Source organism: Pleurodeles waltl, chromosome 4_2, assembly GCF_031143425.1.
Source record: "Pleurodeles waltl isolate 20211129_DDA chromosome 4_2, aPleWal1.hap1.20221129, whole genome shotgun sequence".
NCBI lineage: Eukaryota > Metazoa > Chordata > Amphibia > Caudata > Salamandridae > Pleurodeles > Pleurodeles waltl.
In genome coordinates, this window is record NC_090443.1 from 511710606 (window position 1) to 511732526 (window position 21921).

The following is a 21921-nucleotide window of genomic DNA, read 5'->3' on the forward strand; positions in this document are numbered from 1 at the left end:
ACTCCTTTATTCTTCTTTCATCTGAGGTCGCCGGGAATCAGGTGAGTAAGGTTCAGGGGAGCCCCTACACACTAGATTTAGGGGTGTTACAGAGGGCAGTAGCCAATGACTAATGTCCCTGAGGGTGGGTACACCATTCCTGTGCCCAACTCCCTTTGGGGAGGGGGGCACACACCTAATCCTATTGGTCCCTGTCCTCCAAACCAAGATGGAGGATTCTGCAGGGAGGTGGTCACCTCAACTCTGGACTCCTTAGGGGTGCTCCTGGCTTAGGTGGTCCCTCCGCCCTGTTTTCCCTAATTATCCCACCAGACTTGCTGCCAAAAGTGGGGCTTTGTCCGGGAGGACTGGCTTCTCCACTAGCTGGAGTGCCCTGGGGCACTGTAATCTGAGGCTTGAGCATTTGAGGCTCACCGCTAGGTGTTACAGTTCCTGCAGGGGGAGTGTGAAGCACCTCCACCCAGGACAGGCTTTGTTTCTGACCACAGAGAACACAAAGGCACTCGCCCCATGTGGTCCGAAACTCGTGTGACAGTGGCAGTCTGGCACAGACCAGTCAGTCTTACAGTAGCAGTTGGGCTAACATACAAGGGCATCTCTAAGATGCCCTCTGTGTGCTTTTTTCAAAAAATCCCCCACTGACATCAGTGTGGGTTTATTGTGCTGAGAAGTGTGATACCAAACTTGCAAGTATTCAGTGAAGCTATTATGGTGCTGTTGAGTTCGTAATGACAAGCTCCCAGACCATATACTTAATATGGCTACACTGCACTTACAATGTCTAAGAATGGACTTAGACACTATAGGGGCATATTGCTCATGCAGCTATCCCTTCACCTGTGGTATAGTGCCCCCTGCCTTAGGGCTGTAAGGCCTGCTAGAGGGGTGACTTACTTTGCCACAGGCAGTAGTATGTGGGCATTGCACCCTGGAAGGGATGCCTTGTTGACTGACATGTCGACTTTGCCTTTTTCTACCCACCAGCACACACAATCTGCATTGGCAGTGTGCATATGCTTGGTGAGGGGTCGCTTGGGGTGTCACAATGCATGCTGCAGCCCTTAGGGACCCTCCCTGGTCACAGAGCCCTTAGTACCACTCGTACCTTTTACAAGGGACTTGGCTGTGCCAGGGGTGACTTACCTATGCCTCAGGTAGTGGTTTGTGGGCGTGGCACCCTGAGATGAGTGCCATATCGACTTAGACTTTTTCTCCCCACCAGCACACACAAGCTGCAAGGCAGTGTGCATGTGCTGAGTGCGGGGTCCCCAGGGTGGCATAACACATGCTGCAGCCCTTGGAGACCTTCCCTGGCCAATGGACCCTTTGTACCATGGGTACCTTTTACAAGGGACTTAACTGTGTGCCAGGGATGTGCCAATTGTGGGAACAAAGGTACAGTTGTAGGGAAAGAACACTGGTGCAGGGGCCTGGTTAGCAGGGGTCCTAGCACACTTTCAATCAAAGTTGGCATCAAGACTAGGCAAAAGGTGGGGGCAGGGGGGGTAACCATGCCAACAGTGGCATTTTCCTAAAATCACCCCTTTGGGTGTCCTGCTAGTGCACAGGTCTTCCAAGTAGGTGACCTCACTTTTCTAGGATAGAGTAAGAGCCACTCCACTTATCCTGAAGTGCCCTGGGAGCCACAGGCTCCAGAACCCATACCTTCTACCCTGATTTTAAGTCTACCAGTGCAGCCTTTTGGTCATACCACTGCTTCTGGAGTTGTTGGCGGGCCTCAAAGTTTTTGGATGCTTTTTCCGTGTACTCTGCCATCCTAGAGCGGAGGCAGAGTACATAGTCCACTACATCTTGATTAGGCTCGTGGAGAGGTCTCTCCCAACCCTCCTTCACAAGTGCAAGTGGTCCCCTGACAGGGTGGCTAAATAGAAGTTCAAAGTGGGAACGCTACTCCCTTCTGAGGCACCTCTGTAGGCAAAATGCAAGCATGGCAGGAGGGCATCCCATTTCCTTTTGAGTTTTTCAGGGAGCCTCATAATATGCCCTTTAATGTCTTGATAAACCTTTCAACAAGTCCATTGGTTTTTGGATGGTATGGTATGGTGTGGTGAACTTGTAAGTCTCCCCACACTCATCACACACATGTTTTAGAAAAGCTGACATGTAGTTGGCACCTCTGTCAGAATCCACCACCTTAGGAAACCCTACCCTGGCAAAGATACCTATAAGGGATTTGGCTACTGCAGGTGCTGTAGTAGACCTAAGGGAAATTGCTTCAGGATACCTGGTAGCATGATCCACTACTACCAGTATATACTGGTTTCCTGAGGCTGTGGATGACTCAGGTGGATCCCCCAACCACTGGTAGTGGAATTGGGGGGAAGGGGGGCTTTGAGTGGCCACCTGCCTTGCAACTGGTTTTGCAGGTGACACAGGAGCTGCAAAACCCCTTTATCTTCTGAGACATGTTGGGCCAATAGAAATGACTAGCATATTCCATCTTTTAGCTCTAGCCTATTCCATCTTTTAGTTCATCATTCAGTGAGCAGTTCCCAAAGGAGAGCTCCCCAGTGAGACTTATTCAATCTTCTGGTTCCATAAGCCTTCTTAAAGGCTGTGAACCTCTTGGTGGTGATATTACCTTTGTCATACTTGGGAACAATCCCTTTGGGGATTTTTGGGGGTGTCAGAGTGCTCCCTGACCCTAGTTATGAAGTTGCTGCCACCATTAATGGGTGCTAATCTAATTTTTGATCACTTCCTTTCTATAGCCAGTCGCTGTCTCTCCAAAGCTAATCTTTTGGCCATCTTTGCTGAAAGGAGGGCTTAATTGAGGCTGCCCTCAATGTTCCCAGAGGTGCTGGTCTCACCAGTGGGAGATCCAGATCCTGAGAGTACTATCCTTGGATTCAGGGGCTTTTGGACCCGGTCCTCCCTAGTTAGGTTAGGAGGGGGAGTTCATCCTCCTCATCTCTAACTTCTTCCCCATCAGAGGGGAGGTCTTCCTCCTCAGTAGGTTGTTAATTTATATACTCTGCCAAGTGCTCCTGGAGCTTAGTAGTCTTGGTAGGGGTGGAAACAGTTTTGATCTGTTTCAGTGTGCAGTGGGACCTTAACTCTCTCATCCCAAGAAGGAGGTAAGGGGCGAGGTTGAGCTTCACAGCCATGTCCTCTGAGCTGCTCATTTTACTAAAGTTGGGGATTATTTTTAGGAACTAAAACTGCTTCTAGCTACTTACCCCTATCTATGATCATTTTTAACTCCACAAAATGAATGCTACAGTGGACTTAACCAAGGCCCTAGCAGGAAATTCAGAAAAATTGCCAATTCAAAAATCAATTGAATCTAAAGGCAATTTTGGAACTTAGTCGTGTGATGAGATATTGGCTGAATAGTCCAGCAAATGCAAAGTCGCAGACTCCACCGCTGATCCACAAAGATTCCGGGGGGGGTGGGGGGGGGGAGAGTGGTAGTGCAGAAAACAGGTAAGTATACCACTTACGATTCCAGTCTTCAGGATTTAGGATGTCCACAGGTCAAAGTTTGGGCTGACCCCAAACCTGCAACACTGGGCCGGCTGGGCACAGGGGTCAAAGTTAGTGTTGGGTTTGTAATGGAATCCTATGAGGACAAGGAGTGCTCGGTAGATAGCAGATTGCAGTTAAGTACCTGCGGTTCCAGGACACTGGTCTGGAGGGTTTAGGTCAGCACCAGGGGGCGGTGGGGAGCACAGTATCACACCAAACACACACATTCAGCAGCACAGGGGTGGCTGGTTGCAGACACAGAGCTGCAGGCTTCGAGGCAGAGTCCAGCAGGCATCAACCCATGGAGGACTCGGAATCTTCACTGGACCGGTGGGCGTCTCTGACTTGGGCCGTGGGTGTTGGGTGCAGAGGTAGTTCCAGGTGCAGTTTTGCAGTTCCTCGAGCAGAGTTTTTTCTTTAAAATTGGTTTCTTCTGGACAGGTCTGCTGTCCTTGGGAGATCTTGTTCTTTGTCAAAGGCAGGCAGTCCTCCCATGGTTTTGGAGGTTGTTGGGCTGCAGGATGGGTCATCTTTTGATGCAGAATCGTTGAGGGCTGTAGACTGGCCTTTGGGGCTGGGGCCAAGTCAGTTTGGGGCTGCTGGTGTGACGATGTAGTGTCTGGCTCTTAGGTTGTCAGGAATCTGAGTTCTAGGGTTCAGGGGTGCCTCTGAAATACTGAATTTAGGTGTGTTGAAGGGGTGCCAGGTGGTAGCCAATGGGCTACTTACCTTTAGGGTGACTACACCATTCTTATGACCACTTTCTTTGGGAAGTGGGCATATCCCTAACCCTATTGGCCTAATTCCTTCCAAACAAGATGGAATTTAAAAAGTAGTGTCCACTTCAGTTCTTCCACCTTAGAGGAAGTACTGGTATGAAGTGGGCACTCATCCTAATTTTACTAACTTTCCCACCAGTCCTGCCGCCAAAAGTAGTCAGGAATTGGGGGTCGGCTCTCCCTTCCATTGGAGAGGACTGGATCACATCCCAAAGGTGTCAAGGTATTTAAAACTCCCCACCCTGGAATGCCCATTCTGCCTGGACGAGGTGCTATCACCTCTGCCCAGAGCAGACCTTTGTTCTGAGCCCTCACGAGCGTTGGCTCTCAACTCAGGCGGCCAGAACACTAAGGTGGCTGTACTGGTTTGCACCAGTCAGTGACTACATTAAGGGTTGGTGGGTTTTCAGGGTGCACCTCTAAGGTGCCCACTGCGTGCTTGCATTAATAGCTCCATCACTGGATTCAGTGAGGGATTATTAATAGGAAATGTTTGATACCAAACATCCCTATCTTCAGTGAAGCCATCATGGAGCTGGGGCAGTCCTTATAGCCAGTGTCCAGCAAATGTACATAAAATGGCTTTACTGGTCACTTGCTATGTCTGAGAATCAACAAAGACATAACGGACATAGCTGCTCATGCAGCAGTGCCCACACATGTAAATATACTGCACTCTGCCTTAGGGCTGTAAGGCATGCCGGAGGGGTGATAAATATATAGCATGCAGTGTTAGGAAACATGGCACACAGGATATTAGCCAGGTCATGTTTTCATTTTATCTCTGCACCAGAGCATGCAGTCTGCAATGCCAGCACTGGATGCAGTTGGTGAGAGGGTCCTTCAGGGTGGCACAGTCTGTGCTGCAGCTCTCAGGGGCCTTCTTTAGTGCCACATGTCCTAGGTACCAAGAGTACCATTTCCTAGGAACTTAGTGGCAGCTAAAGGGTTTGGAAAAAACGACTGTGCAGTTTTTGGAGAAAGATCTTGCACTGGGGACCTGTTTAGTAGGTACCCAGTGCACTTTGAGTTGAAATTGCACCACAAACCAGGCAAACGGGGTGGGGGGGTAAACAGTGTCAAAAGAGGTACTTTCCTAAAGGGTGGATGATCAGCTCTTTGGAGGGCATGTGGGTGAGAAGAAAGGTTGGGCTGTGCAGACACGGACCATCTCTAGAGGGGGGGGTCATACTCTGCATTAACATCTGCTATGGACTCGCTAAAAAGCAACCCCCAGTGTGTGCGTACTCCTTCTATCCCAGCTATAGTTGTGACCCCTGCGTTAGCACAAGGAATTCCTGTCCTTGCCATCTGTGATGTGGCAACGTGGGCATCTCTGCACATATAGCAAGCACAACTGCCTGGGCAGTCAGGTCCATACGGGCGGGTACTTTGCCGTTCGGTCCTGCAGAACTTCCTAGTTTGACCGTGGTCCTAAATCCCACCACCGGGGGTGGAATTTCTTGGGCATCTATTCAAACGTAAGGAATTTGCAGCTAGAAATTTCTATCAGATGGACAAGTTACTTACCTCTGGTAACGCTTAATCTGGTAGAGACTATAATTAGCTGCAGATTCCCTACTTAACCAGCAATCCTACCACTCTGCGACCTGATTTCTAGGGCAGGTACTCCCCTTTCAGTGCCTTGGTTTTGATGAACTAGTCAGTGTTCTTCATGGCTCTAGGCTTCTGGCATGGGCAGTTGTGAAAAGAAACAGACGTCAGATTGGTGTCTATGTATGACTTGCAACATCATCCAGCTTGGACGACGTGGTCGCAGAGCCGATCGAGACCACCTAACGGCATGCAGGGATACTGCTCATAAAAATTTGCCGAATCCAGCCTGATGCCTGGGCAGAGTTTAAAGGTAAGGAATCTGCAGCTAGATATAGTCTCTACCAGATAAGGTGTTACTGAAGGTAATAACTTGTCCTTTCCTAGAAGTAGTTTCTAAACCTACTAATGTAAACCTTGTGAATTCCTGAAAGTTGTAAATTTGCTTCAAAGCAAGAGTTTGCCACAATTTAATTATTTTCATACTGCCCATTACTGTTTTACATTTATGCACCATTATTTTTATTTATTGGCGTTTTATTTATTGCCATTGTTATTCATTTTATATTATTAAAACTGTCATGCTTCAGATTTGTTTGCTTTCATTCTTCTCTTTGCATTCTGGGAGCTTCAGTTAGCCTCAAGTTGTTACATTATGCATATGTACACACTTCTATACTGGAACCACTGTCAGTAATGCAAGCTGAGCTCACAGCTCATTACATTTCTTTAGTCTGCACCCTTACTGTAAATTCTTTGTGTTAGTGAAGCACATATAGGAGTTTGAACCTCATATACATAGCAAACATATTGTGCGTAATTTGTAGACAGTCCTCTTTTATCGATCAATGCTATGGTAAACTGGACACAAAAGAGTTTGTGTTAAAATGAATTTGGCCCGCTTCTCCAGTTGATAAAATAAACATGAAAACGTGTTGTCCCTGACCCCAAACAATGTTTTTTGCATCGAGCTATAGGAGTTCCAGAATTCTGACCCAAGTGTGTGGCTTCCCAAGCAGAAAGCAAAAATAAGGGCACTTTTTTCTCTCCATCCTTGTCCTAAACAATCCTGTGTAGCTGTAATTACAGTGATTAGGGTGCTAGTCTCCAGCTCAGGGTATTTGGATTTATTGTGCTTGTCCTCCCCACTCACTTCTTCAGCCACTCGTTACTCAATAGATATTCCTCTATGATTAGGCCTCTATTAAGCTTAAACATGATAGTCATGATCCCGGTTTCCTTACTGAACCTAATGAAACATAACCAATTTACATTTGGCTGAGATAGCCATGAAACTGTAGTTTTTTTCGACATTGCAGGAGGGATGTGCTGGTCAGACCGGCTGTTGGTAGATGGACCATCAGGGAAATTTTTTCAATTTTGTTGTTGTTCCTTTTCTTAGATGAGGTCTTTTGGCGTCATGGCTAAACTGAGGGGTTTACTTTCCAAATGGATCTTGTCTTAGTAGCATCGTGCTGGATAGCTGCTGGTTCTCCAGCACTGGATCCTTCATAGTTTCTCATGCTTTGGATTTTTTTCATTGTCATGCAAAGATTCTTTGGTGCATATATTTTTATGTAAAATGACCACCTTTAAGACTATGACCTAAGCTGTGTTTTGGATTATTACTTTCCAAATGGATGACTGCATAATTCTCTGGTTCTGTACCCAGTGTTGTGGCTCTCTTGACCCCTGTAGTCATTGCTCTTCACCTTTGCACCTATGGGATAGTTTGTCAGGCTTCACTTTATACTGTGACCATGGGAGCCAAGCTTCACTCTGGCTTGGAAGAACCGTTAATGGTTGCAGGCTTTTAATTTTATGATAGTTGGAGACTACATGGTTCTTCTAGATTACCATTTCCATCCCACATCTTTCTAAGGCATTTTGTTACTTCTAACTTTGATTGGGGAAGAACGAACCATAGTTGTCTAGGAGATACAAAACATGTTAGCAGAGAAAATAAATCCCTAGTACAAAACTACTTCACTTTTGGGTGACTCCAGATTTCTCACACTTTCTGGGAATAGGTGGGGGGCATATGCTGGCAAAAGGGAAGAGGGGGGTTTGATGGGGAGGGCACCAAGAAAAATAACGATTGACAGACCATTCTCTCTTTATCCTGGAAGCGAGCAGCATTTTAGATGTCTAGAAATGTACAAGCTGGACTGATGCAAAAGAGAGTGGCTATGTAGGGGTATAGGGGAAAAGACGGGAGCAGTTAGTTGAGAGCAAGTGGCGAAGAGAGGACAGGAACAAGTCCGTCCACTATCTTGCTCAGAGTGATTCTGCGGATTTTTTTTTTCTTTAGCTCCTCGGACTTGCACACCTCCTGAGAGGCAGGGTCAAGGGCATGGGTGAGTGGCTGAAGTAGATGGAGAGTAGTTGATCAGAGACCAAGATGAGAGGGCATGTCATGTTGATTATAATGCATAGATACAACTGAAATAAACGTGAAAGGAAGAGTATATACAAGAAACGGATGCTGTGAGCTAAAACGTTAAAATAAACGACTCCTTTTAAAGGCATTTATTTAATGTGTCTTCTTGTTGCAGGTATTACCCATGCGATGGGCGGCCGAGGCTTGAACAGAAGCAATATTGGCTGATTCGTCCGTGTTCCTTTTTCTGTCTGCAGCTGTGAATAAATATGAAGACTGCCTTTGTCCCTTCAATGTAATATTGACCTTGCTGATAGTACTTTTTTACTTGACTTGCGCAAAATTAAGTGTTTATTAATAAAATTAAACATAAAATGTCCAGAGTCCGTTAGTCACTTTTCTTTCCCGATTTCAGTCTTCGTGATCCATTTTAGCACTTGTACCAGTCTTTGGCTGTGTTCTGCTGGGTCCGAGATGTCGCCCTTACCACCGTTCTACTCGATGGGTTCAGGTTGTAGTATTTATCTAAAGAAAAGAACCATTTGAATTTATTAATCTTAAATACACTTTTGTGGTCATGCATTGCTTGTTCATAAGAGTGTTTCTGGATGTTTATGCATTTGAGTAGCCAAACGGCATGCCGTCATACTCTTAGCTTTCTGTGCCATATTGAACATATAGTTCCCTAAACCAGCTGATTGCACCCTTATTCCAACCCAGGTATGCACTTTTTTCAACTCCAAGTAAGCAACTATTGGGGTATGTCAAGAGTAATAGATTCTGCAACTTCTAAATTAGAAATCCCCCCACCATTACTCTACCAGATTTCCATTTCCTTTTATCTATTTATCTTGATACACTTAAAGCCAAATAGAAAACGCCCTGACCGTGATGTCACGATAAGCACAAGAAGGGTTACACAATACCCCTTTTCGTCATTGTTACTTGCAACAAAGAGGATATTTGAAGTATTTACTAAATTGGTTAAGATTCTTCTCCTCACAGACTGTCCTGCATCTTTGAAGCAGTCCCTTTCACACCGCTAACAATTCCCCTTTTCATTGCCTGCTATGAACTCTCTGAAACTGTTAGCTTTTAGAGATGTTTATTTACAGTTGGGTTCTCATTCATTATTTGTGTCTATTATATAACTATAGGAGAACACACATGAAGAGAAATGGTAAGTATCTTAAATTGTGTGACTGGCAGAGGTGCTAAACACAGCCATTGAAGCAGCTCCCATACAACAGGTGATCGCATCAAGTTGGTGACCTCTCGGAAACCTACCTCTAAATCCTAACTGATAAATATGTACATTCTGACATCCCTCAAGATTCCTCCCCTGATAATTAACCTCCAGGTGCCAGACATATCCCAGAAAATATTTATTATTCAATCACAATCTCTCTCCGTACTGCCAGGTGGCGCCATACGGCATCAGCCACAGCTTCGCAAACCCAAAATGTGATGACAGCTATACATGTAAGGCACCAACTGCGGCACTGAGTGCCTGTTTTTACTTGCCTAGATGTGGATCCAGATCGTTCTCCATGGTTGACTGACCAAATTTCTCATCATGTGGCAGGAGCTCGGTCAAGTGTTTGCTTAAGGTTTTAATTTTAAACCCTGTCTCAGAAGTTGTAAAAAGAAGTCTGCCAGATATACATGATAGCTGCATGTGTCTACTCAAACCATGATCCATCACCCTGCAACTTGTCCTCAACTCACCTGAAAGCGTTAGAGTACGCGCAGCGTTTTTTGTTCAAGCCCCTTATGGACATCATATAGTGCCCCTTGTCCCCTTCAGGTAAGTCTCCTAACATACAATTATCGCCAAAGATACATTGATACAATAGTGCCACAGAAAGTAGAGGTTTTCTCCTCCCCCTCCTTGTTTCTGTTGCAATTTCGACTGAAAGTGCACTTGGTCCCTGCAAAACAGGTTCCCAGTGCAAGATCTTTCCCCCAAAACTGCAGTCATTTTTCTGGATTGACAAACCTTTAGCTGCCTCTGTAAGTTCCTAGTAAATGATGCCCCTGGTACATAGGGCATGGGGTACTAAAGGAAAGCCCCTGAGGGCTGCAGCACGAATTATGCCACCCTCAGGGGCCCTCTCACTAGGTCCACACAGTGCTTTCGCAGGCTGCGTGTCTCGGTGCTAAAACTAAAATGGAAACACAACATGGCACACAGCTTGGGTGCCCTGTCCCCCTTTACACTGCATGCAGTATATGTAAGTCACCCCCCTCTCAGGCTTTCCAGCCCTAGAGGCAGTGTGCACTATATTACATGCAAGGACATACTTGCATGAGCAGATATGCCCTGCTGTGTCTTTGTCGAAACTCAGATATAGTAAGTAAACAGGGAAGAGACATTTTAAGTACATGTGCTGGACACTGGTCATTGCGAACTCCCCAGGTAAATAATGACTTCACTGAAGAAAGGGATGTTTGGTAGCAAACATCTCATATTTGTAAACCCTCACTGAATCCAGTCATGTATTTATTAATACATGCACTCAGAGGGCATCTTAGAGGTGCCCCTGAAAACTCACCAACTCCTAGCATGGACACTGACTGGGCAAAACCAGTGCAGCCACCTTAGAGTTCTGTCCCCCTGGGGTGAGAGCCAATGCTCTCGAGGGCTCAGAACTAAGGCCTGCTCTGGGTAGAGGTGCTAACACCCGGCAGAATGAACATTCCAGGTCGGGGAGCTTCAAAGGCCTTGCCACCTTTGTAATGCAACTCAGGCCTCTCATAGTGGTAGAGGAGGCTACCTGATGAAGAGGAGTTAAGGAAAGAGGGGGCAGAGTCCAGACCACACAGAGATGCCCAGGAGGTGCAAGAGGACAATGCTCACCCTTCACAAAGATCTTTTCCTGCAGGACGGTTGTCGAAGAAGTGAAGCTGTGGTGTCCAACCAATGCTGGAAGATCCCAGGAGATGTCCTCGAGCTGTCCCATGCCAGTCATCGAATTGCAGAGGGGTGAGTGGCCAGTAGGACCACCACCAAGCCTTGGCAAATGCAGGAAAGTGTTACACAGAGTGTTGCAGGATTTTGGGAACCAGCAAGGTCCAAGGGACACAACCTTATAGGGAAATCTGGGCCAGTCCTCAGGAAGCAGGAGAGCAGGCAGGAATCATTGGAGCCTCCAGGAGGGACCCTCTGGCAGCAGGCACAGGGAGTAGCGGGGAGGCCTCAGCAGCACAGCAAAGCTGGATGCCCACATCGCAGGGGTTGCAGGGAGGACGTCATTCTTGGAGCTGTGTGATGCTGGAGGCTGGGGCTCTTTAGAGCTAGGAGATCTTCAAACTGAAGAGACACCAAGCCTTGGCACTGGCAAACATAGTCGGTGTACAGGGGTTCTGGTTGAGCAGCTCTGAGGGACCACAGACCTGGCAGATCTCAGGAGAGCCACAGAACCACCACCTGTGTTGTGGAGCCTTGGAGAGACCATGGGGCAGCAGGATCCACAAACCGGTTGTAGTTGTGGAGGTCCCTGCGGATGCCGGGGAGCGACTCCTTCACTCCAAGGGAGATTCCTGTTGTCCTAAATCCAGGCAGAGTCCTTGTGACTAGAGGGTGCATGGCCACGGAAGTTACAGAGTCCTTGCAATTCACGGGGAGAAAGTTGCAGTAGGAGAACCACCTACTAGGTGCAGTCTTGTCTTTGTTCCCACCAAGTCCAGCAGCAGTTCCAGTGTCCAGGTCGCAGAAATGTCTTGCAGAAGAGTCTTGTAGTTGAACCTTGTGGAAGAATCTTGCAGACCCTCTTGTAGACGAATCTGGGGTTCCACCCTCAGGGGAGCCCTTAAGGAAGAGGGTTGAACAGCTTCTGCAGTGACCCACCTACGCTACTCCGCTGGACTGACCAGTAGAATGCTCACAGGGACCTCTGCTCATCTTGTTTCTAAGATGGCAGAATCAGTGGCCTCCTGGCAGAGCTCTGGGCACCTCCCTAGGGGAGGAGCTGGACAGGAGGGTGGTCACTCCCCTGTCCTTTGTGTGGTTTCACGCCAGAGTGGGAGTCGAGGGTTCCTGCACTGGAGTAAACCGGTTTATGCAAAGAGGGCACCAGATGTGCCCTTAAAAGCAGTCTGGTGGTGCTCAGGAGCACCTCCACCCTATTCCAGTCACATATTTATAAAGGAGAGGTGGTAATACCTCTCCTCTACAGGAAATTTGTTGTTCTGCCTTCCTCTGCCAGAGTTAAGCTGAACAGCATCTGGGGTCTAAGGCAGCACTGGTGTGCCCGCGGACCCTGCAAGTCTGCACAGGCAGACATGGGGGAATCCTCTAAGGAGCCCCCACAGTACATGGTGCCATGCATCTAACAGTGGAATCTGTGTAGTTGCATGATTCCAACATGTTTGATACCGAACATGCCTAGGTTCGGTGAAGCCATTATATACTTGGACATCTCGTGATGACCAGGGTCCACTGCATACCTCAAGAAGGCTTTCCTGCACTTACAGAGCCCAGGAAATAGAGCCTAGGGTTTGTAGGGGCACCTCTGCTCACACAGGAGTGCCCTCATTCTTAAAACCATGCACCCTGCCCTTGGGCTGAAGGGCCTACCTAAGGGATGACTTATAGGGTCAGAGTGCAGTGACCAGGTTACAATGTGAGCCTTATATCTGGGGTGAAAGGTACATGCACCACTTCACACAAGCTGCAATGGCAGGCCTGTAGTCACAGTTTACATGGGCGGCGTAACACATGCAGCAGTCCATGGGGGACCCCTGGTGTAACAATGCCCTGGGTACCCAAGTACCATATACTTGGGACTTACAGGGGTACACCAGCATGCCAACTGGGAGGTGTGAAAGTTATGCGCCAACTAAATTTGTGGGAGAGGAAACAGACACTGGAGTCCTGGTTAGCAGGTTCCCAGTGTACTACAGTCAAAACACACTGAGACCAGGGAAAAAGTGGAGGTTACTATGTCAGAAATATCCCACTTTCCTACAGAGTCAGCCGTGGGCTGGCCCATGCCGAACTCTGCCTCAAAACATGCAGCCTCAAACCAAAGACTTCCCCTGACCTGCCCGGTAAGCTGTTCCTGATGCCAAAGGCCGCCCCTGCACCCAGATCCCCTGAGCTTTGGGGAGCTGGACTGAAGGTGTCCCTACATCCCCTAGAATCAGAACTTACCTGGCCAGCTGTGGGTTTTCTTTTTTCAGCCTCCTAGCCTGAGTCTGCAGCCTTTTTCCAAAACTGATCTCCCCCATTGATTTGCTTTAGGCGCCCAATTCTATGTTGGTGTTCTGCACCCAGCCGTTCCTGTGCTGCTGAGGGTGTAACTTTGGTGCTACCTTGTCAAAATAGAGAATTAGTCCTATCTACTTTTGCCTCTACAATACAAATTGGGGACCCACTGGACTCTGCACAGTGTACTTCATTTTAGTGTACTATATAGAGAGCCAGCTTTCTACATTGGTGAAACAGCGGTGGGCATTCGACTTTGCATTTGCTTATACAACTTGGTCAATAAGTGACTACATGAGTAAATCCAAAAATTGCCTTTAGTTAAATAGCATTTGTTGAATTGGGTATTTTTCCAAATTCCCAAAAGTAACTGTTAGGGCCCTCTGTAGGTCCCTGTAGCTTAACACTAAAACTTAAAAACTTACTGTAGTTAGGACTGCAAATGTGTGGTATTTTTGTCCAACTCAAAAAGGTCCCAACTTAAGTAAAATGAGTACTTCAGAGTACAGGGTTGTGGAGCTCTACCTCACTTTTTACCTTTAACTCACACAGAGAATTGAGGAGCCTCTGTAAATTGTATAACATAAAAACTGGCTCAAACCCTACCAGTGAAAAGCTCCATGAGCTACTGGCAGAGTATGAGAAAGCCCTTCCTTCTGACGGAGCCCCTGATAATGAAAATCAGGAAAACTAAAGTGAGGAGGAGGAGGAGGAAAGAGACTCTCCTCAACTTGAAATAGCGAATCTATACCTTAAGTTTCTAGGACACCTCTCCTCGTCAGGATGGCCTGGGTTCCTCAAGGTCCAGAGATGTAAATTCTGAAGAAGATGCTCTCTTAGAGAGACTAGACCTGGAAGACAGTATCTTAGCTAAAGAAAGAAAAAGAATAGAAATGGGTTTAGCACCCATGTATGGTGGCAGCAATTTCATAACTAAGAACACAGTAGAGCACTGTGACCCTAAAATCTCCAAGGGGATTGTCCCCAAATATGAGGATTGTGATGATATCACTAAGTGGTTCACAGCCTGAGAGGACCAGTTTCTCCAGAAGACTTGCCAGACAGCACTGGGGAACTTGCCTTTGGGAACTGTTCTCAGAAAAGTGGAGGGATAGATTCTTCACACTGAGGCAGATGCAACATCCTATGATCTCATGAAGGCTACCCTGATTAAGGGAATTGGGTTGACTCCTGAGGAGTACAGAATCAAATGCAGGGAGAACTGAAAAACCCTGAGGCAGTCCTGGGTTGACTTTGTGGACATCCCAGTGAAAACTCTGGGTGGCTGGTTAAAAGGTACCAATGTGCATGATTATGAAGGGCTTTACACTCTAATACTGAAAGAAACTCTGAGTAATTGTGTTCAGGAAATGTTGCACAAGTCCCTGGTAGACCTAGGTCCACTTTCTCCTCAAGAGTTTGGGAAGAAGACAGACCACTGGGTCAAAACTAGGGTGACCAAGACTTTCACTGGTGGGTGGGGGTAGAGGGTGGTGAAATAAAGATGCCAAAAAAGCCCCCGCAAGGGAAAGAGCGTAACCATAACAAGGACAAAAACAGTCTTTGAAAGGCCCCCAAAAACGTGCACAAGGGGGTGGGCCTCAAGACTTTTCCCAGTCCAAGGGTGGGCACAAGGAGAAAAATTGGGACCCGGGCTATGCTTGGTGGAACACTTGTTAAACCAATGGGCACCTAACTGGAGATCTTAACTGCCCTAAAAAAAGAATGCATCTAGTGCACCTGCAGTAAATGCAGAGGTAAGTCTCCAGATGGAATTACAGATAGGCTCTGACAATATCAGTGAGCCTACTGAGGCAACTTTATTCTCAGAGGGTGGGGTGATATAGCTGCCCTGACTGGGCCAGTAGTCTGGAGAAGATCAGACAACAGCCACATATCAATGTGGTTAAAGTTGAAACACTGGTGCCAGTGTCACCCCGGTGACCGAGCAACTGGTGTCCTCAGATCAGCATCTTCCTGGAGACAGATACTGCCCTCACTGCTGACAATCAGGTCCATCACATGGCAATGGTGCTCTTGGAATGGGGTGGGATTACTGGCCAAAAGAAGGTGGTATCACCTGCCATACTTGTCCAATGTCTGCTAGGGAATGATCTGGAGGCCTGAGCTGAGGTAGAAAGACCCATTTAGCTATGCTGGGTATCACTGAGTGAGTGTGTCAAGACCAGAGCAAGCACAAGGTGAAAAAGTAGAGTTGGAGCCTGGAATAATGTCCCAACCTACCAGGAGAAAGGGTAGGAAGACTGCGGACCAGCTTCCAAACAGGATCACAGAGCAGGATCTCTCACCTCAGGGAGAAGACCTAACAGCCCCAGAGAGAACGTATCAGGAGCTTGGGGCTTACAAGGTAGAGCTCCTGGGACCATAGGGACCTCGAGGTAAGATCTGAGCCAGGGACAACAAACCTGTTCCACTCTTGAAGGCCTGAGGCAGCATGCTGCTGCACAGGAAAAAGGTGATGTTAGTGGTACCCACAGGACCTATTGGGAGGAGCAGCTCCTGTATACTGATGCCAGAAACCTTAAACCTGGTGCCACCAGGAGACTAGTAGTGCCTCAGCAATGTTTCTCCTAATTTTGGCCCATGACATCTTCAGAAAAACATTGAGCCGGTTGATCAACCACTTCTGCTGGCCAGGCATGTCACAGAAAGTAAATGTTTTGTAACTCCTGTGCCACCTGTCAGGCCAGTGGAAGGACAGGTGGATCTCCAAATAGAGCATTAGAATTATCTTATTTTGCCACTATCTCACCTCTAAGGGGAACCCTTGGCTCCATGCACACTATCTCTTACTTTGAGATAATATATACAGAGCCAACTTCCAACAGTGTGGTCGAGCAGTAGGCTTATCAGAGGGTAGTGTTAAGCATTTATTGTACACACAGGCCATAAATGAGGAACACACACTCAAAGACTTAACTCCATGCCAATAGTTTTATATAGAAAAATGTTTTCTTAATTTATTTTAGAACCACAAGATTCAAGATTTGAAATAAATACATAAAATGCAAGGTCCTCCACACAGGTAAGTAAGGAACTTTGAATTAAAGCAGTAGTACACACAGTATAGGTTAAAATGGCAAGCTATTTAAAAAGTACAGTGCAAAAATCAACAGTTCCTGGGGGAGGTAAGTATGGTTTACTTTCTGAGGTAAGTAAAGCACTTACAAGTTCAGTCTCCTGGGCATAGGCAGCCCACCATCGGGGGTTCAAGGCAACCCTAAAGTCACTGCACCTGCAACATAGGGCCAATCAGGTGCAGAGGTCAAAGGAGGGCCCAAAACACATAGGTGTATATGGAGAACAGGGGTGCTCTGGTTCCGGTCTGCTGGCAGGTAAGTACCAGTTTCCTTGGGGAGCAGACCAGGGAGATTTTGTAGAGCACTGGGACACAAACAGGCACACAAAACACACTCTCAGCGGCACAGGGGCGGGCGGGTGCAGTGTGCAAAGTTGGTGTCGCGTTTGCTATAGGAAGCAATTGGGGCACCCGGGGGTCACTTATGCAAAGTAGGCAGGGCACATGGGGGCTTCTCGGGCCAGCCACCGACTAGGCTAGGATGAGGGCCGCCTGCTGGTCACTCCTGCACTGGAGGTTGGTTCCTCTCGGTCCTGGGGGCTGCGGATACAGTGCTTGGTCCAGGCGTCTGGTTTCTTGTTACCAGGCAGTCGCGGTCAGGGTGAGCCTCTGGATCCTCTCTGCAGGTGTCGCTGTGGGGGTGCAAGGGGGGGTCGTCTCAGGTTACTCACGTAGTCTCAGTCGCCTGGGAGTCCTCTTTGCGGTGTGTGTTCTCTGGAGCTTGAGCTGGGGGGTGTCGGGTGCAGAGTGTGAAGTCTCACGCTTCCGGCGGGAAGAGTGAGTTCTTTAAAAGTTGTGTGAGAAAACAGGGCTGATTGCAGAGGCCCCATAACTTTTTGCCCCCATTTTCCTCTTTTTGCTGGTGTTTTCCTGACTTTGATGGTGCCCTGGGTACTGCTAACCAGTCCCAGGGCCTGTGCTCTGTGTAAAATGGATATGCAAATTAGGCTAATTATAATTGGCTAAGTTAACCTACCTATAAGTCCCTAGCATATGGTAGGGCATGTAGGTTTAGGGACCACAGCATAGGTGGTGCACACCTAGGTGCACTGCTGAGGTGCCCAGTGTCATTTTAAAAGCAAGCCTGCCTTGCTGGCTGCTTTTAAATTAAAGTTATATGCAAATTCGACTTTGGAATTAAAGGTACTTCCAAAGTCTTAAACTACCTTATTTTTACATATAAGTCACCCCTAAGGTGTGCCCTATGTGCCCCTAGGGCTGGGTGCCATGTAACTATAAGCAGGGACTTTATAAAAATAGATTTATAAGCCCTGGTGAGGTAAAAACAGCCAAATTCGTTTTTCCCTCATTGAAGTAAATGGCCTTCATAGGCTAGAATGGGCAGACTTTATTTTAAATTTTAAAGTCTCCTTAAATGTTACATACCAAGAATTTGGTATCAAATTAATTGTTGTAATAAATCCCACAACTTCCAGTTGTTGGATTTAATATAACTTGTTCAGGTAAAAAGTTTAGACTTTACCTAAAAAGTTGCCAATTTCAGCTCTGCATTGTTTTTGCTGCTGTGCTCTGATTGGCCAGCCTGCAGCAGCTTCTGCCAGGCTACCTTGATGAGGTGTGAAGTGGCCTGACTTCACACAAAGGAATGTGCTTGGGGGAGAGAAATCTCCCCTCAGCAGATGGTGAGGCAGGAAGGGGGAGGGCGGCCAAACTGGTCTTCAAAGGCAGAGAAGGACATTTGGAGCACCCAGCAACACCCCCACATCCTGCAACCCCAGACAATTAGGTGCCCCCTTGATTAGATTAGGAGAGGGCAGGAGAGGGGTGTGTTTATGATTTTTAGCCACACCAGTGGGTGGGCTCAGCCAGATGTAACCTCCAAAAATCAGATTCATCCATGTTGGATTTTTGGAGACTGTTGCCTTCTGGGATGGATTTTTGCCACACTTCCCAGGAAGTGGTCATCACAGGGGGACGACCCTGTCCCTGATTGGAGAACCAGGGCCCCCCTGCTTTTCACCCAGGAGCAAGGATAAAACTGGCAGACCTGCACCCACGCCTCAGATCCCCACCAAATTTCAAGAAGAAAGAACTTAAGGAGAAGGACTGCCCTGCTGGACCCCTGGCCTGCACCTGGACCCTGCACTCAGAAGGACTGCACCAGCTGCACACTTGGGCTTCACCACAAGAAGGACTTTGCCTGGCTTCAACTGGTTCAAGGAGGGACTCCCTGTTTGCTACAGGTGAAAAATTGCTAAACCAGAGTCCCCTGCACCAACTCCTGAAGAAAGCGACCAGCTGACCACTGTCCAGTGGCCAAAAAGGAGTTTGCGCCAGGTGCATTCTGGGAGTTGAAGTCCGCACCCCCCAAGGACCATCGCAGAACTTCTGGACCCTTGGGGTGAGCTGTGGACCCCAAAAGAACCTTAAAAGAACATCTGGGTGAAGCCCCAGAAGTTTGGAAAAGATTAGAGAATTTTTGGAAAAAAGCTCCAGAGAGGGACCGACCCGCAGCGGAAATTCTAGCCGGCTTGCCTCAACCGCGACCCGGCCTGATTTGGTGGTTCGTCCCGGTAAAGAAAAATCTCCGAAAAAGAGACTAAGTCCGAACGTAAAAAGTTGACCGGGACCTCCCAGCCATCGTATCCGAGAAGGGCTCCATGGACGTCGGATCAAAATCCAGGTTTACCCCGGTCGAAGGATTTTCATCTCGAAAAAACGACTAAGTCCGAAGGTAAAAGTCTCCACCGAGGAAACCCACATCGCGTATCCGGACAAGGGCTCCAGGAGGTCGGATTCAACTGGCAGGTTCGTCCCGGTGAAGAAAAAACTTCAAAATAAAGACTAAGTCAGAAGGTAACTTTTTAACCGAGGCCTCCCGCGACATGTAGCCGAGCAGGGCTCCATCGCGGTCGGCCTGAAAGTTTGACTTTGCCCCGGTCGAGGTGCAACCAGATGACCCGATTGGCGCTTTTTGTTTCTAAGCGCTAAAAAAGTAATAATTCTTTAAAAATTCATATCTCCGGTTCCCCTGAACCGATTTTAATTGTTATTGTGTCATTTTAAAGATAAAAATATAAACTATTTTTATAAATTGGTTTTGGATTTTTAAACTGTTTCCTGTGTTTTATTTAATTACTGTTTTGTGATATTTGAATGCTTTACACTTTGTCTCCTAAGTTAAGCCTTGACGCTCGTTGCCAAGCTACCAAGGGTTGAGCTGGGATTAATTTACTGAGACCTAACTGTACCTATGTGGAGGTTAGTGGCTTGTTGCTAGGTGTAGGTACCTACCTGCCCTACCAATAACCCATTTTCCAACAAGTTGCTTCTTTGTTGCAAAGATGTTGCTATTGAACAGTGCTGCTGTTTTCAAGAGTTTCTTGGTCCCTCAGGTTCAGGGCAGTCCTCTGAGGCCTCAGAAGTCGCTGGTCCCTATCGGATTCGTCGCTGTGCAGGTTCTTTGAGTCTGGAGACAGGCCGTTAGGGCTGGGGCCAAGTCAGTTGGTGTCTCCGTCATCTCTGCAGGGCTTTCAGGTCAGCAGTCCTTTGTGTAGATTGCAGGAATCTGCTTTCTTGGGTTCTGGGTCGCCCCTAAATACTAAATTTAGGGGTGAGTTTAGGTCTACACCCTCTTTGTGCCTCCTCCCTGAGGGGAGGGGGGCACATCCCTAATCCTATTGGGGAAATCTTCCAATCTCAAAATGGAGGATTTCTAAAGGTAGGGTCACCTCAGGGCACCTTAGGGGCTGTCCTGACTGGTGTGTGACTCCTCTTGTTGTTCTCATTATCCTCTCCTGCCTTGCCGCCAAAAGTGGGAGCAGTGGCCGGAGGGGCAGGCATCTCCACTAGCTGGGATGCCCTGGGGTGCTGTAACAAAAGGCATGAGCCTTTGAGGCTCACCGCCAGGTGTTACAGTTCCTGCAGGGGAGGTGAGAAGCACCTCCACCCAGTACAGGCTTTGTTCCTGGCCACAGAGTTACAAAGGCATTCACCCCATGTGGCCAGAAACTCATCTGGTTGTGGCAGGCTGGCAGAAACTGGACAGCCTAGCACTAGGAGTCGGGCGGGTATTCAGGGGGCATCTCTAAGATGCCCTCTGGGTGTATTTTACAATAAATCCAACACTGGCATCAGTGTGGATTTATTGTGCTGAGAAGTTTGATACCAAACCTCCCAGTATTTAGTGTAGCCATTATGGAACTGTGGAGTTCGTGTTTGACAAACTCCCAGACCATATACTCTTTATGGCTACCCTGCAGTTACAATGTCTAAGGTTTTGCTTAGACACTGTAGGGGCATAGTGCTCATGCACATATGCCCTCACCTGTGGTATAGTGCACCCTTCCTTAGGGCTGTAAGGCCTGCTAGAGGGGTGACTTACCTATGCCACAGGCAGTGAGAGGTGGGCATGGCACTCTGATGGGAGTGCTATGCCGACTTAGCTTGTGTGTGCTGGTGGGCAGAAAATGACTGTGAGGCAGTGTGAATGTGCTGAGTGAGGGGTCCCCAAGGTGGCATAAGACATGCTGCAGCCCTTAGAGACCTTCCCTGGCAACAGGGCCCTTGGTACCAGGGGTACCATTTACAAGGGTCTTATCTGTGTGCCAGGGCTGTGCTGGGAGCAGTAGTACAGTTTAGGGAAAGAACACTGGTGCTGGGGCCTGGTTAGCAGGGTCCCAGCACACTTTCAATCATAACTTGGCATCAGCAAAAGGCAAAAAGTCAGGGGGTAACCATGCCAAGGAGGCATTTCCTTACATACACTACCCAACATAGAGCATTAGAATTGTCTAATTTTGCCACTATCAACCTCTAAGGGGAACCCTTGGACTCTGTGCACTCTATCTCTCACTTTGAGATAGTGTATACAGAGCCAACTTCTACAGTGTGTCATTTATTGCCTCTGTGAGTACAACAAATGCTTAGCACTATCCTCTAATAAGCCTACCTACTCGCTCACACTACCACAAAATAAAGCATTAGTCCTCTCTGCTTTTGGATCTGCAATACCAATTGGGGATCCACTGGACTCTTTGCACAGTATACTTTATTTTAGTGCACTATATAGGTAGCCATCTCCCTATATTATCCATCTTTAGGGTTGTTGGAGAGGAGATCAGGGAGAGTTTCACTCTCTGCTTCCTGGCCCTCCTCATTGATCATGAGCATGGCCATCTCAGACCTGCCATGATAGGGTTTAAGGTGATTGACATGGAGGACCCTCTTGGGGGTTCCTGCAAGAACCAAAGTTTACTGGATAGATGACTTTCCCTTTTCTTTCTAGGATAGGGTAGGGCCAACTCCATTTGTCCTGGAGAGCCCAGGGAGCCACAGGCTCCAAAACCCACACCTTCGGCCCTGGTAGGACCTCCACCTGTGCAGCGTTTTGGTCATACCAGAGCTTCTGGATCTCTTGGCTGGTCTGAAGGATTTTGGATGCTTTTTA

At 47.6% G+C, this 21921-nt stretch overlaps 2 protein-coding genes across 3 annotated transcripts in view; one reads left to right on the forward strand and one right to left on the reverse strand.

The window, feature by feature from the left end:
* The window catches only part of TPR (translocated promoter region, nuclear basket protein), a 920136-nt gene extending 911555 nt beyond the window's left edge, over positions 1-8581 (forward strand). For both annotated transcript variants that reach the window (XM_069232002.1, XM_069232003.1), the window contains exon 51: positions 8378-8581. In XM_069232002.1, coding sequence (XP_069088103.1) covers positions 8378-8430 — 53 coding nt within the window. In that variant the 3' untranslated portion in view covers positions 8431-8581. The remainder of the gene's footprint in view (positions 1-8377) is intronic.
* PRG4 (proteoglycan 4) overlaps positions 8578-21921 on the reverse strand; it is a 99679-nt gene continuing 86335 nt past the window's right edge. Inside the window, exon 7 of the mRNA XM_069232005.1 lies at positions 8578-8727. Within this exon, the coding sequence (XP_069088106.1) occupies positions 8633-8727 (95 nt within the window). The 3' untranslated portion in view covers positions 8578-8632. The remainder of the gene's footprint in view (positions 8728-21921) is intronic.